At 39.4% G+C, this 14,147-nt stretch overlaps 1 protein-coding gene across 6 annotated transcripts in view; it reads right to left on the bottom strand.

Annotated features, from left to right (window-relative positions):
- POLA1 (DNA polymerase alpha 1, catalytic subunit) overlaps positions 1-14,147 on the bottom strand; it is a 293,197-nt gene that overhangs the window by 115,215 nt on the left and 163,835 nt on the right. For all 6 annotated transcript variants that reach the window (XR_012504511.1, XM_074358788.1, XM_010961709.3 and 3 more), the window contains one exon: positions 5,700-5,816. Coding sequence is in view for 5 of the 6 variants with exons in the window: in XM_074358788.1 (XP_074214889.1) it covers positions 5,700-5,816 (117 nt within the window). In the remaining variant the exon portion in view is untranslated. The remainder of the gene's footprint in view (positions 1-5,699; positions 5,817-14,147) is intronic.

Below are 14,147 nucleotides of genomic sequence, written 5' to 3'. Positions count from 1 at the left end.
TCCCCAGTACCTGTAAACGTGGCCTTATTTGGAAATAAGGTCTTGGCAGAGAAAACCAAGTTAAGGTGAGGTCATACTGGGTTACAGTGGGCCCCGACCCACTATGGCTGGTGTCCTTGTAAGAAGAAGAAAAGAGACACACTGGGAGAAGATGGCCCCATGACGAGGGCAGCAGAGACCGCAGTGATGTTTCTATGGGCATAAGAATGCCAAAGATTACTAGAAGCTAGAGGAGGCAAGGCATAATTCTCCCCTACAGGTTTCAGAGGGAGAATGCCCTGCGATGCCTGGATTTCAGACTTTTACTTGGCTTCCAGAACCGTGAAACAGTAAATTTCTGTTGTTTTAAGCCACTCAGTTTGTGGTACTTTATTACAGCAGCCCTAGGAAACTAATACACTACTAATGGAGTCTCACATGAGGTAAAAATAACCCACTCAGGTCTCAGAGAACCTGATAAGGCATGGCTTAGCAACTGTATGTGCAAAGAAATGATCGTGTGTTTGAATACATGGAACACTCAAAACGAATCAACACTGTGAATATGGATGCCAAGAAAGGTAATGCAACCCTAAAATGGACTGCATAGAAATTTCCCACCTCGAAAAGTTGGCAGTGGCAGGTTTATTCTGCTTCATACTAGCACTGGTGAGAGTTCTCCAAGTGCGGCATGCAGTTTTGGGCTCCTCACTTTGTCAGGACACAAAGCTCTGGATTAGGATCATTATTCTGAAAGCAAAGCACTAAGGAAATGGTTAAGACCTAGGAATACTGAGCCTAGAAGAGGAAAACTTAGGAAGACGGCTACCTTCAAATATCTAAAAGCTTCTCACGAACAGAGAGTAGGTGCTAAGTGCTTACTGAAGGCAGGAACAGAGGAAGAGATCATTCCAGCTTTGTGTAGTACCATTCAGCTGAACGAGGACCAACAAGGCGCCACAGGACACAAATTTAGGCCAAATGTAAGACCTGTCTAGCTAATTAAAATAACCTTTAAAAGCATACTGAAAGAAGCAACCCAAATGTTCATGAGTGGATAAATACATTGTGGTACATTTATTCAAGGGACTATGATTTGGCCATAAAAAGGCATGAAGTACTGATGTGGGTCACAACATGGATGAACCCCAGAAACATTATGATAGGTGAAAGAAGCCAGACTCAAAATGTCACATACTGTATTATTCCTCTTATATGAAACATCCAGTCTAGATAAAGACAGAAAGCAGATTAGTGGTATCCAGGGGCTAGAATAAGCGGAGGAATGGGGAGTAAGTGCTTAATGGGTATAGGGTTTTCTTCTGGGGTGATGAAAATGTTTTGGAACTAGACAGAGGTGATGGTCACACAACATTGTGAACATAGTAAGCGCCACTGCATTATTCACTTAGAAATGGTTAGTTTTATTATGTGAATTTCATCTCAATAATAAAAAAATATTTAAAAAGTATATATTTTTATATACTTCTTTATATACTTCCTAAAAGAAAGGTTAGTATCTGCTTCTCGGTAAATGAATCTCTATGTAGCATTTAGCAAACTCTACATGAAAAAACAGACACATGGAAAATCACAGCAGAGAAGTCCAAAAGACCCTTCATGGTAAAAACCCACTGTCTACTGGAGGGTAACCAGTGAGTAGATACAGATGTTTAAGACTTTCTGTTATAGTCCCAAGGTTCTCTTCCTGTACAGCTTATGATTACTGCCTTAAGAGACCACAACTATTTTCATGTTTTCACCTTATACAGAAACAAGACACTGTCCTATGTAGCCTGGCAATGTTTGCACTATCTCTAACCTATTTATTAAATCAACAATTCATTGGCCACAGCCATTTTGAAATTGTAACATAGAATGATCATGAGTTTAGTATTTCCTCTCTCCCTTGAAGGCCACAGTCCTCCTGTATGGTACATATGTTCCATTATAAAAGACTTTAACAATTTTACAACTGAGGATAATGTGAGCAGCACTAGGGATGTCCCACAGTAGGACTGGAAGCCATTTTACTGCTTTCTCCATTAGGGACCTTCAAGAAATTTAGTTGAACGATTGAATAAAGGGTTCTAGCCCAGTGCTCCTGCCCCAGGGGCACTACAATTTCACAAATTATTTCTATCAGGGCTCGGGGATGGTGGGGGGGGTGTCACATGTAGATGTTTCCCCTTTTCCACATCAAGAATGGAAATGGAAGACAAAAAAAAAAAAAAGAATGGAAATGGAAGGGAGGGTATAGTTCAAGTGGTAGAGCGCAGGCTTAGCATGCATGAGGTCCTGGGTTCAATCCCCAGTACTTCCTCTAAAAATAAATAAACCTAACTGCCTTCCCCTCACCACCAAAATAAAATAAATAACACAATAATAAATAAATAAAATATTTTTTAAAAAAAGAATAGAAATGGAAGTGAGAGAAAGTTTAACTTGGTTTGGAATCTGACTTCTATAAAGAAAACCAAACCAAACCAAACTAACACTTCATTTTTGGTGAATTACATAATATAGAATCCCCTGTGGGTTCAGTTCACAGCCATACAGACTTGGCCACCTTAAGAAGTCAAAACCACATCCTTAAAATAAAGATACGTTAAAATATTTATTCTCTAACTTGGGCAAGTCTTGTCTCTATTATCAGTGTGGAAAAGAGTTCTATTTACTTAGGAACTTACACATACATCGGGGTTTTCATTCCTTTATTTATTTGCACTTCCTACGAAGCTGAGAATGCCCAGAGAATATATATCTCATTATCAGCAACTGGCAAGAACCTAAAAAAAACTTTAGTGAGTTTTTTTAAAAAAAAAAAAAGGTATCCAAGAGGAGAGACATGTCTCAAACTCTGGGAACAAAACCATCCCAGCTTTCTTTCTTGAAACTCTGGCAACAGAAGCCAGAAGAAAGGCCAGCTTTCATATCCTAAGTCAATTCTGGAAAGTATTCAAGCCAACTGTAACCCAGGACTAAATGAGAGTAGATCCATTATGTGAAGATGAGACTGGCACAGTAAGAGGCAAGTGCTCTACCATCAAACTTGACAATGTATTTAAAGTCCCCACTCGTCAAGCATCAGGAAAGTCTGGTGCTTTTGCCCAAACAGATATTTACAAATACCTATTTTTGCCCACAGATATCAATTTTATATAGTCCATGTAATGCGAAACTAACTTTATAAATAAGGAAATGTCCTGTTCGTTGCTATGTCCCTAGTCTCTAGCACAGTGTCTAGGATATAGGAGGTGTTCAATAAATTATTATTAAGTAAAACCAATGTACAACTGAGACATAGCAACCCAGAACTTAAGAACCAGATAAGCATAATCCTACAAAATAGACCCTTTGGGAAACGCTATGGTAATTACAATGATCCTGTCCATCGCACCACTGATTTTGGAGCTTCCTCGGAATTATCTCTGGAAAGATGCAGCTTTTCCTCCTATTAGGAAAGCCCAGGAACCTCATAAATAGAATTAAGAGATTGCTAGCCACTCATTGCTAGCCACGGAAAATGGACTGCTGAAGAGTGGGCTCAGTCCTACTGTCAAGGTCCCTGCGAGGAACGGCGAAAGGCAGTGTCACCAACTAGGATGCTCTGAACTTCCAGTTATGCCAGAGGATCACATTCTGAGAAGCAACATGGCCCAAGGAGCTAAGTTAGGAAAGTGTCTCCCTGGCAAGAGTAACTAATAACCTTGGTAAATGCCTGCCTAACATGCTACCGTTCTGAGGACAAGAAAATGAAGGGAGAAAAATATACCTCAAAATGCCTGTGTTGGTTTTCAGTCATTTCAAAAAGGATTGTAAATGATAAAAGATAACCTGATGTATTAAACCATTACCAGTAGCACCATCAGCATTTACCGGATGGTTACTAGCGATACACTTTCCTTTTACTTTCTCTCACCAAGAATGGAATCCTAAGCAACTGGATGACTTTCTAAGAAGTAATTCAATTTTCACTGAATTTGACTTGATGAGCTAGATATTTAAAAAGTCTCAGAGGCAGCATGGGTTCATGAAGCAAGGTGATTCCCCTGGAGTCTACAACCAGATTGATGAGTCACACTAAATATATATACTTCAGTTCTCTTTCTGCACCTGCTGATGCAAGCCTTGGGATGAGACTGACGTAAAAAGAATTCGCTACAACAGCTAATTCTCATTTATGCGTTCTGTATTTATTTTTAAATCTACATTCTATTTTGCTAATTATCAAAGATTGACTAAATAAGGCAAGGAACATTTTTTATTTATCAGATTAGTTAAAAATAATAATGCCCAAATGCTGCAAAGGAAGTAGTAAAACTGGTACATAAGTTGGGATAACCCATTAAGAAAGTAAAGCAGCACCATGAATCATGACCACATTGTACTTATGCACTGGGATATGTACTGTCGATAATAAGTATTTCAAAAAAACAAAAAAGAATTTAAGCAGGAAAATAATTCATCACAATTTTCTGGTAAAGAGATACTGAAAGTAGCCTAAAATGTCCAGTGAGAGGAATGGTTAAATCTGTGTTTAAACGGTTGGTACTGAAAATTCAGTAGCAACACAGACATTCAACAAAAGACAAACATGATGCAAAAGCGTATCTTCGTTATGACTGAAACCACATAAACATATATATGGATATGCAAAAGAACACAGAAACACACAACAATGATGGTAAGCCATTTGTCGTTCTTGATTTGCTAAATTTTGTGAAACAGTATATTATCTTAAAATTAAAATAAAAAGCTACCATGACTTTTAAAATATTTTCATATAATTAGCCTGTGTATCAACTCTTTTCAGCGAAAAGATCTGAAGTCGACACTTGGTTTATAAAACTGGCCTGTGAGTTAAAAAATTAAGTAAATCAATGCCAGGTTCCCTATTCTCACTCTTTTCCCACCCAGATCCTTACAAATCCGTGGACCAGATAAATTTGCAAAGTGAGACACATTACAGTCCTGTATCAGTGAGGTAGACTGCACATCATCATTTTACAGGTTCTGAGACAATCTGCTATAAGTCCTGTTTAACCTTGGTGAGCTCAGAGATTCCTAGAGGCATTTGATGACAAAACCCTCTTTGCCCAGGAGATCTTCAAACATTCCTCTCCCCACAGTTTGGGAAATGCTGCTTGGGGCCATGATGCTCAAAGAAGGAGTGACACAGAGAAGGCATCTTCATTATCAGGAAAGTGTTTCCAGACTATGTGCTCCCCAGATGGGAGTCACCCGTGATAGTCTGCTTATCCCTCAGGTGTATGTACTAAGATCGAGAAAACGCTCAAGAACCACTCATCTGTGCAGCTACTTAGAAACGATGGAATTCCATACAAATCAAATAAGCCCTTTCTGGTACAGGTTTGGGAGGTTTTCTGGCCCTTAAGAAGGGGTTCTGATCTAGTCTGAAGATAACGGCAGTTTCAAAAGGAATGGTATCTCTTCTCTGGAGTTAAGAAGGGGCAACCAAAGATATCTGAGTAACCTGTATGGGAACTAGTCAGTTTCCCTTTTAAATATAAATACATACTATTCATGATGTGAAAAATAAAGCTTATATCTCTGAAATCTGGATCATTTCCTTAAATACATGTGTGCGGTAGTAGGGTGTCACCATAGAGCAAATGCCAAATACCCACTTCCCAGAGCTAAGGGGCAGGCACCCCCCCCACCCCCACCCCATTCCCGCATATTCTGCAACCCGTTACCTCCGGCCGCAGTGTGGCTCTCATGCAGACTTGACAAAGAGGTCCATTTCGGGAGAACTGAAGTGGAAGGTGTCGAGTTCGATTTTGACATGTTGGCTCCTCACAAATCAACCAGCCCTGGAGATAAAAAGAGAACACTTCAGTCCTAGCACTACCATCAACAAATAAGAAATCAAAACCCTTTCGTGATCAAGATAGACTCATTTCATTCAAACGTTCCTTAGAGATCTGGAAACAGCTCCCTACCCTTCTTTCCTAACATGTAAATTTGATCTATGCCCCAAACTTAAAAGTTATAAAATTCATAAAGTTAAGGAAAAAAATCACTGAGACATTATTCCCTTTTATTAAAAGAAATCCCTTTGAAAACATCAAAACCTCCCAATAAAAACTTGTATGATTAAATGCAGAATGTAAACTGATGGGTTTTAGTTCACTGGTAAAGACCGTTACCAAAGTAAGGAGTATACCATGTAGAAATGAACGACTTTCCCAATAGCTGAGTGACTACTGGCTAGTTACTTAATTGCTATGATCAATCTCCTTCTCTATAAAATGGGGATGATGATAACACTTACTGTATAGGTTTGTTGTAATGTGATACATTTAGAGTGCCTAGAACTATCCCTGGCATAAGAGAAACACTTTCAAATGTAAGCAATTGTTTTATTTTAAATGAAAACAGATTCTTTTACACCTGCTCTCTAGGGGCATAAAACTATCTGAAAAAATGTCTTCAAGGACAACTTCAACTGACCACTCCTTTCCAGTGGTTTTGAATAGCCGTCGCCCATGTCTCTGGTCTTCAGAACCCTCTTCTCACTTTCCTGCTTCAGTTACTCTCCCCCGCTGCTCTTGTTTGAATTTTCTCATGGAGGTGTGATAACAAAACACCTGCTACCTTACAACAGCACTATGTCTGCTACAGAGCGAATCTGTTACACACGGAAGGCAAGACTTCACGTGGGGTTGAGCAAAGCTCAGCTGTTCCCACGAAGGCACCAGGGTTTGCGGGCTTTGGGGCTGTATGTATTAGGCATGAGATGCCTAAGGCAAACGAGGATGAAGCGCTGCGGGGAAAAGGTGAACGAGGTATGCCCCCTTGTCACATGGGGTTCCCATCTGGGGAGCCGCAGGAAGGGAGCTGACTGCCTTGAGGTATTGGAGCGTTTGGTGAGGCAGAACTCCTGAACTGGTCTTGAAGAGTAAGGAGAGGTTTGGTGGCTGGAGAAGGCGGGAAAGACAACTTAGGCAGACAGAACACGTACTAAAGAATGAAGGCCAGAGAGAAGTCTGTGTGATGTGACGACGAAAGGGATCAATGACATGTTGAGCCTCAGTCCCTGTTTTTAGACAGAGCCACCTGTTGGTCTTTCTCCCCAGAAAAGAGCAGTATATACACAAATGCTGCTTCACGTTGCTTTCATCTGCTCCTCATTAACGCTGCCACGTGGCGTTAAACCAAAGCGGCGGGATGGCCGCTCACCTCTGCGTTGAGGGACCTCACTCTCAGAGAGGCTCTTCCTGGAAGTCACTACAACCAAACTCAAGGGAAAGCGCCCAGAATCAGTTCTTCCAGCTCCATTTATGGCTTTCCCACCCAGAGAAAGTACATGGTAGGACTTTTTAACTGAAAGAAAATATGCTGCCTTTAAAGAATATAAAATTCATCTAGTCAATACATTCACAGTAAACTTCATTCCTATCTTCAGTCAACAACCTATTTTAATATTTAATGTCAACTTTTCAGGTAGCAGGTCTCCAGGAGTCCTTATGAAACCTTTAATATATGCCCAGAATTACATTAAATTTTGTGGAAAATAGGCAAAGCATCCCCAGTACCGAATTTCAGGAAATTACAATCTAAGTAGGAAACCGAAGTTCACAAACACAAAGACTAAAAGCTGTTCATCATCGACTTCACTTTAAGAATCAAGTTGTGTGGTACCAACTCTTAAATGCCAAACAGCACAGAGAAGGGATGGGTCGTGTGTCTTCTACCTAGCTGAGACGTCTAACTGCTGCCACTGCAAAAGACCCTGAATCAGAAAAGAGAATCAGTGGTTCTGAGTCACAGGCAACCGTTCCAATTCCTAAGGCCTATTACCACCTTTCCTTGATTTGAGGACACATTTTTATTCACCTTTTAATATTTCTGAAACTCAGATGCATTGACAATTGACATGTATATTTAATGATGTATTTATGTTTCCTCCAAAAAACTGTTAAGTCCAGAGTACAGCTCACCAATGATGGCCTCTCAGAAGTAAAGAAACAAGATACTTTGGTTGAGCCTGTTCTAGGCACAGAGGAGACAGCGGGACAGTGGGGCTGACAGCAGCAGCAGCAGCAGGTATGACATTTTAAATGTAGCCTGTAAAACTCAAGGTGAGACTCGTGGTTTCTGGAAGTACCCATTTAGGCATATTAATAAAGGAAACACAATTCAAGGAACCTGTGTATGAAAAACATGGGACTGGACCACTCCATCACTCATTTGGGTTTGTTACACTGTATTTGCTACCTGAGGCTTTACATCCTTGGGAATATCTATCACTGAGCATTCACAACCACAGCTATAACTCATTCAATTCTAAACAAAATGTTTTAAAAAGCAAGCAGATAGATCAGTTACCATGTTTTGAGACAATAAATTAAGTACCAGAATACAACCTGGAAGTTGAAATTATTTTTTAATTTTTAAAAATATAATGTTCAAAAATTCTCAGATGTTTTTGAAACTCGATTCCATCAATTTACCACAACTTTATGACTCACCAGGTGAGCTGCCAACCAGGGAGATGCTAAATTGTCACCTCACCTGTTTCTAAAACAAACACCCAACTCTATCTCTGACAGAGCTACTAACTAAATGTCCCTTCAAATCATATAGAAAACAGATAATATAATTTGTCTAGACTTCCTACCAGTTATAATTAACATTAAAGAGATCTTTTCTCCTTTGTCACCTCTCTATTCAGTACTTATTTGGGTTTGTTTGTACTTACTATCTGTTAATCTCCCTTTACAAATGACAACAATAACTAGTGCTATTATGTATGGAAATTAAACACGCTGATAACTGTGTGAAGGGAACTGGGACTGAAAAAAAATATGAGAAGCCTGTAACTCTTTATGCCTCTTGTTTTATTTTGATAATTAAGCTTTTGGTCATGGCATATTTTAAACAACTCTTCTATGGGGGAAATGGGCCCTAATCATATTCCATATATCCTTTGCTTCCATTCAGTTTTGCCAAGTACATTTGGTTAACTCTTTGTTCCCCCAGCTGACTGACTGACTGTGCTAAATATACCTTTCCAGGAACATTTGTGCTGTTAAAAATAAATACGCCAGGTCTTTGAAAATAGTCCATGATGGTGCAAATCTTACATTACCAGATCTCATAGTGAATTCTGCCTCCCATGGGAGATAAAAACAAAGCAAATGAAAACACTAACACTGTATAAAATTTCTTTGAATTATCACTCACAAGGACAAAACTAAGCTTATTTTCATCCCATGTCGGGAAATAATACAACCCAAAGCTACAGTGTCAAGTCAATGGAAGGAAAAAAACTTAATAAAGTGTAGTTCTTTGGAAATCCAACCTACTAAAAGGTTTGGGTTTTAATAAAAAACCCCAGAACTGCTCTAAGGATGTCTGCCATCCAAATTTGTCATTTTATTTTGCAATGCCACATGTCAATGCCAAATTGTCATAAGCAAGAGGAATAAGGCCGTTAAGTTTTCAGATGGCTACCTGAACCACATTTCTAAGTAGAGGGTTCAAAAGAGGTGAAGGCGGCCTGTTCAATAGCAAAACAAACCTTTACCAAGTCATGCTAAGCTCTACCACCTGTTGCTTTATAGTCTCAGCATCACTAATTCCTTGAAATCATTGTGTATGAAATTGTGTCAGATCCTGATTGGTTCTGCTTGCTAAATTATATTTCTGAGGCCTCAACTAAAATGCTTTCTGTCTGCACATGCAAAAAAGGGATAGATTTCCACTTGTAACTGAGGCGTTCATGGTAGTTGTACCTTCAACACAAACTGCTATTCATTTGTGTACATCTGTATTTTTAGAAGGACACACACACAGAAATCATCCAGACCCAGAGATGCGGTACATAGGAGGCATTCAATAACATCTTTTGAAGAAATACATGAATAGAAGCAATAAAATAAAAATGCACAGGAGCAAATTTATGGAAAATAATAAGGAAAGGGTGTACAATTCACAGGAGAAAAAAAAATCACTTTAGCTTTCATACTCTAGAATCAAATAGATGGTTGGTCCTTCTCCCATTTCCAGTCACCAAGTCTGTCCACTGGCCTTACAGTCCCATCCTCACTAATCTCATCCAAGCAGACTCAAAGCTGATCTCCAGCAGTAGTTCCTGCCTGGTTTCCCCAACTCAATTCTCTCCTGGATCCCATGCAAAGACTTGCCAAGTGTAGCTTCCCTAGGCTGCTCCACTCCCATCCCACAATGGAATTCCCTCCATAGAGGATTAAGAATGCCACTTTGGGCTCATTCTTCCTTTCTCATCATTTTCGTACTCAAACTCTTCGCCCCATCAGATTGGTGTTCTCACCAACCTCATGTTTTGCCTATGGCCACCTTCTTATCTCTGCTCATGCTACAGAACCCATGCCTCAAGTGCCCATCACTTCCATTCCTCTCCTGTGACATTTTCCCAACCCACAGGGACTTCTCCCTCTAGCCCGGCTGCCATGGAGCACACTCTGCTTAGCACTGTCCCTGGATCACCTTATTTTTACCTCTCTGAGTAGATGGTCTGGCCCTCAGGGAATGGCCCAATTTTGGTAGTGCCCCCCCCCCCCGCCCTTGCCAGGCTGTATCACAAAGGTTCATACTCAAAGAATACAAAATCGAGGTTATGAAAAGCTGCAGCTGAGTGAGGTCTCTCCTCTCCCATTTATTAATAGGTAATTCTGTATAAAGTTACCAAACCTCTCTCTGAGCCTCAGTTTCCTTGTCTATAAAACAGGAGGTAATAATGTTGACCCTATTAAGAGTTGTTCAGAGGATCGAATAAGAAAGGCTGCACAAATGTTCAGTAAATGTCAAATATTGTTATTATCCTCCATATGCCTCCAGTACCGGGAACATCAGTGCTGGACTACAGCTAATAAGATGCACTCTTCTAACCAGGAAAGAGCCTGGTCAGTTTCCACTTGGTGTTATCCCAAAATGGACAACTAGGAGGATGGGTAGCTGGTAAGATCAGGTGGAGCTGCTTCCCAACTTGATGTACAAGAATACAACTATGCAGTCAACAGAAGTGAAATCTCCATGTTTTTCCTGATAAAACTGTAACGGATTTGAAGTTATAGGTGGCAGAACAGACAGTGAGGGAAGTGCTTTATTTTGTGATGCACAGAGACTTTCAAGGGACAATGACACAGTAGCGCAGTGACGTACGATTTCATTCAAACTGTAATGGCTCTCCAGAAGTGAGGCGACAACCAAAAAAAAAAAACCAAAAAACAAAAAACAAAAAAACCTAACAAAAAAAGAAGTATGGCGACAGGGCCACAGGGCAAGGTCTGCCAGCATGCGTGGTCTCACAGAGTTCATCATACCATTACTGTTTTTCCATAATGGCCATTAGCTGCTCCTCTCCCCAAACTATATGCACTTTGAGAACATCAGAAACTTTTTTCACCCAAAACCATTTATAAATGTTCTGAGGTTCCCTTGCAGGCACAGTTTTCTGTCACAGAATTATCCCCAGTGTAAAATGGGTCTTCTTATAGACCGTGCACAGTATGGGCCCACAGCTGCTTTTGAAGAATGACATGTTGTGATTTGGGATTTCCAGAAATATCATAAAAAAAAATTGCTTTCTGACCCACATTTGCACCCAACACTGGGAGAAAATTTTCCTAAGATCTCCAGGGGAAGTTTTAACAGGAACATAATTTTGCATTTAAAGTTAAATCTTCTACACTGCAGCATGCTGGCCTGTCAAAGAATGATTATTAAGTCTCAGAGAGGGGCCAGGGTATGAGACAAAAGAGCAAATGAGGAAAAAGACATATATTAACTATTCAACAAAGTTAATTCAAAAATATTTATAACAAAATTATCAAACAAAACAGAAGTGGCAAGTGCCTCATCGGTCAATGTAAGAATTTTTAGTATTATTAAAATTGATTTTTAAAGTAAGACATCTCTTTAAATGAACAGTCACATGTCATTTCATCCAAGTTGTTTGAAACTTATTGATCTCATCATTTGTGCGAGGACCAGACTCTGCCATCAGTTTGCTGAAAGGATAATGGAGCACTCCCAAACTGTTATGATAGGTTAGATGCAAACAGCGGTCCTCATTTAAACACAGAGAACAGCACTACAGTGGACAAATTCCAACCTCAGCGATTGTATATTACAAGATAAATTAGCAAGTTGTTCTGCTTTGCCTCACATCGAATCCAATACCATAGCCTTGTTATTTTAATTTGCAATCAGAGGTTGAGCATCACAAGATGTACCTGAGGTACATTAAAGAGACCCACGCAAGCCGCCTTCTCCAGCTATACTGTGAGCAGAGAAAGCCAACAATTACCAGCAATTTTATTTTACCACTGTAGGACAATACTAGAACAGTTAAAATCGTCTCCCTGAAGCAACAGGGAAAATATACTTAAAATGACTTTATATGGAAAATTACATTTTGGGGGAAAAAGTTCAACGGAGGACATGTATCTTTCTGTATGGGCAGCTAAAGCCTCTCTTAGTATATTCAAGCCTATTCTCTAAAATACTCTCCCTATTCATCCAACTCAAAAGCAAGCTACATTCTTAGGCGATAATAGGTCACAACTAAGTACACAGTACCTTGCTTCAGGAATAATTTTGCTTTGTCTGTCAACTGTCAACAAAGCACAAAGAGCTCATGCAACCCAGCCATGTACTGGGGATGTTAGAGCTCTAACAAAACACAAATAGTAAGAACATAAGATTTCCAAGCAGCCCTGCTTTCACCTTGTATGAGAAATTGAAAGCATTTTCCTCTCCACATTCCATTAATCCCTATTGTACTACAAATCTTTTCATAAAAGACTCTTTTTTCCCTATGTGAAGCTACAAGTGACCTGGGGATGTAATATTCCAACCATGATGAATGTCCAGCTTTCCAACATGAGTGGTTATAAACGGATGTGTCAGTTAAGGTAGACAGTCATTTCAACAAGGAAAAAAGAAAGAATCAAATGGAATGAGATAGTAAAATGGCTACTCTGATGCTGACATTAATATTTTAGTGACGAAGCCTCTAAGAAAAATTGTTCATTACTTCCACCGAGGCTCCTGCCTCTGAAGTCCTCACTCTTGAAAAAAACATTAGCTTAGGTAAGTATACACACTAACCAATAAACCTTGAAAGTTAACCCAAGGCTTAGTTTCACAAATATGTACACAGAAAAAAAAAAGACTGGAAGGAAATACTCTAAAATGCCATCACTGGTTATCTTTAGGTAGTTTCTTCTGTTTCTGTATTGTCTAAATTTTCTACAGTAAGTGTATATTGTTTTTATAATCAGAAAACTGCTATTAATGAGTAAAGAGACAGTTTTGCTAAGAGTGTTCAATATAACTGAATCACTGACACATTTGAAAATATTTTGAGCTATATATCATGTGTTTGGTTGTTTCCAAGATGAACTTTCAGGGAATGTGCTTATGGAAAAAAAGGCACATAAAAGATATTTTCTTTGAAAAAAAATTTTTTCCTATCAGAAATTTCAAAAATAGTTCAATCTAAGCACAGAAGCAGTTTAAAAGAAGAAAGTGACAGGGCATGTATTAGTAGTGTTCGACTCATTTATGAAATTAAACCACTCCCTAAAATGCACACAGCCTTCCATGGAATATGATTGGAATACTTTTCTTTATGATGGTGGAGCTCTGAAGGTAGGTAATAAATCAGTTTTGGAGAGAGGTGCTTTGTTCCCCAGGCCCCTCCCCCATCTTTATTTGGTGTACACATGGATCAGCTCAGATGTCCAGGGTGGGAATCAAAAAAAAATTTCAATCAGGAGGGCACGCCTAGGAACTTATTACTAGCAGAATTTCTTTTCTTTGCTCAAGCCTAGCTAAAAGTAATTTTTATTGTTTGTTTGTTTGGAGGCTAGTATTTATTGGCACGGTTCAATGTGATACGCCTTTGGGTACTGAACAACAAATGTTAAGACTGAACTATGTATGCAGTTGCCTCAAAGGGCATCTTAAAATCAGAATGGACTTCAAACCATCATCCGGCAATGTTTGTTCATTTAACTTTAATTATTTTCTCCTTGAGAATGGTACTAATGAAACTGAATATCTTCCATGGTTTCGAAGGGCCATCTGAATAGTCTGTAAACAGAACTAAGGGTAGACAAGAGATCTGGCTGAGCCAGGGGGTTGCTAGGTGA

Source organism: Camelus bactrianus, chromosome X (assembly GCF_048773025.1).
Source record: "Camelus bactrianus isolate YW-2024 breed Bactrian camel chromosome X, ASM4877302v1, whole genome shotgun sequence".
Classification (NCBI taxonomy): Eukaryota; Metazoa; Chordata; class Mammalia; order Artiodactyla; family Camelidae; genus Camelus; species Camelus bactrianus.
The sequence above is the reverse complement of the archived record's forward strand: the minus strand, read 5'-3'. Positions and strand labels throughout refer to the sequence as shown.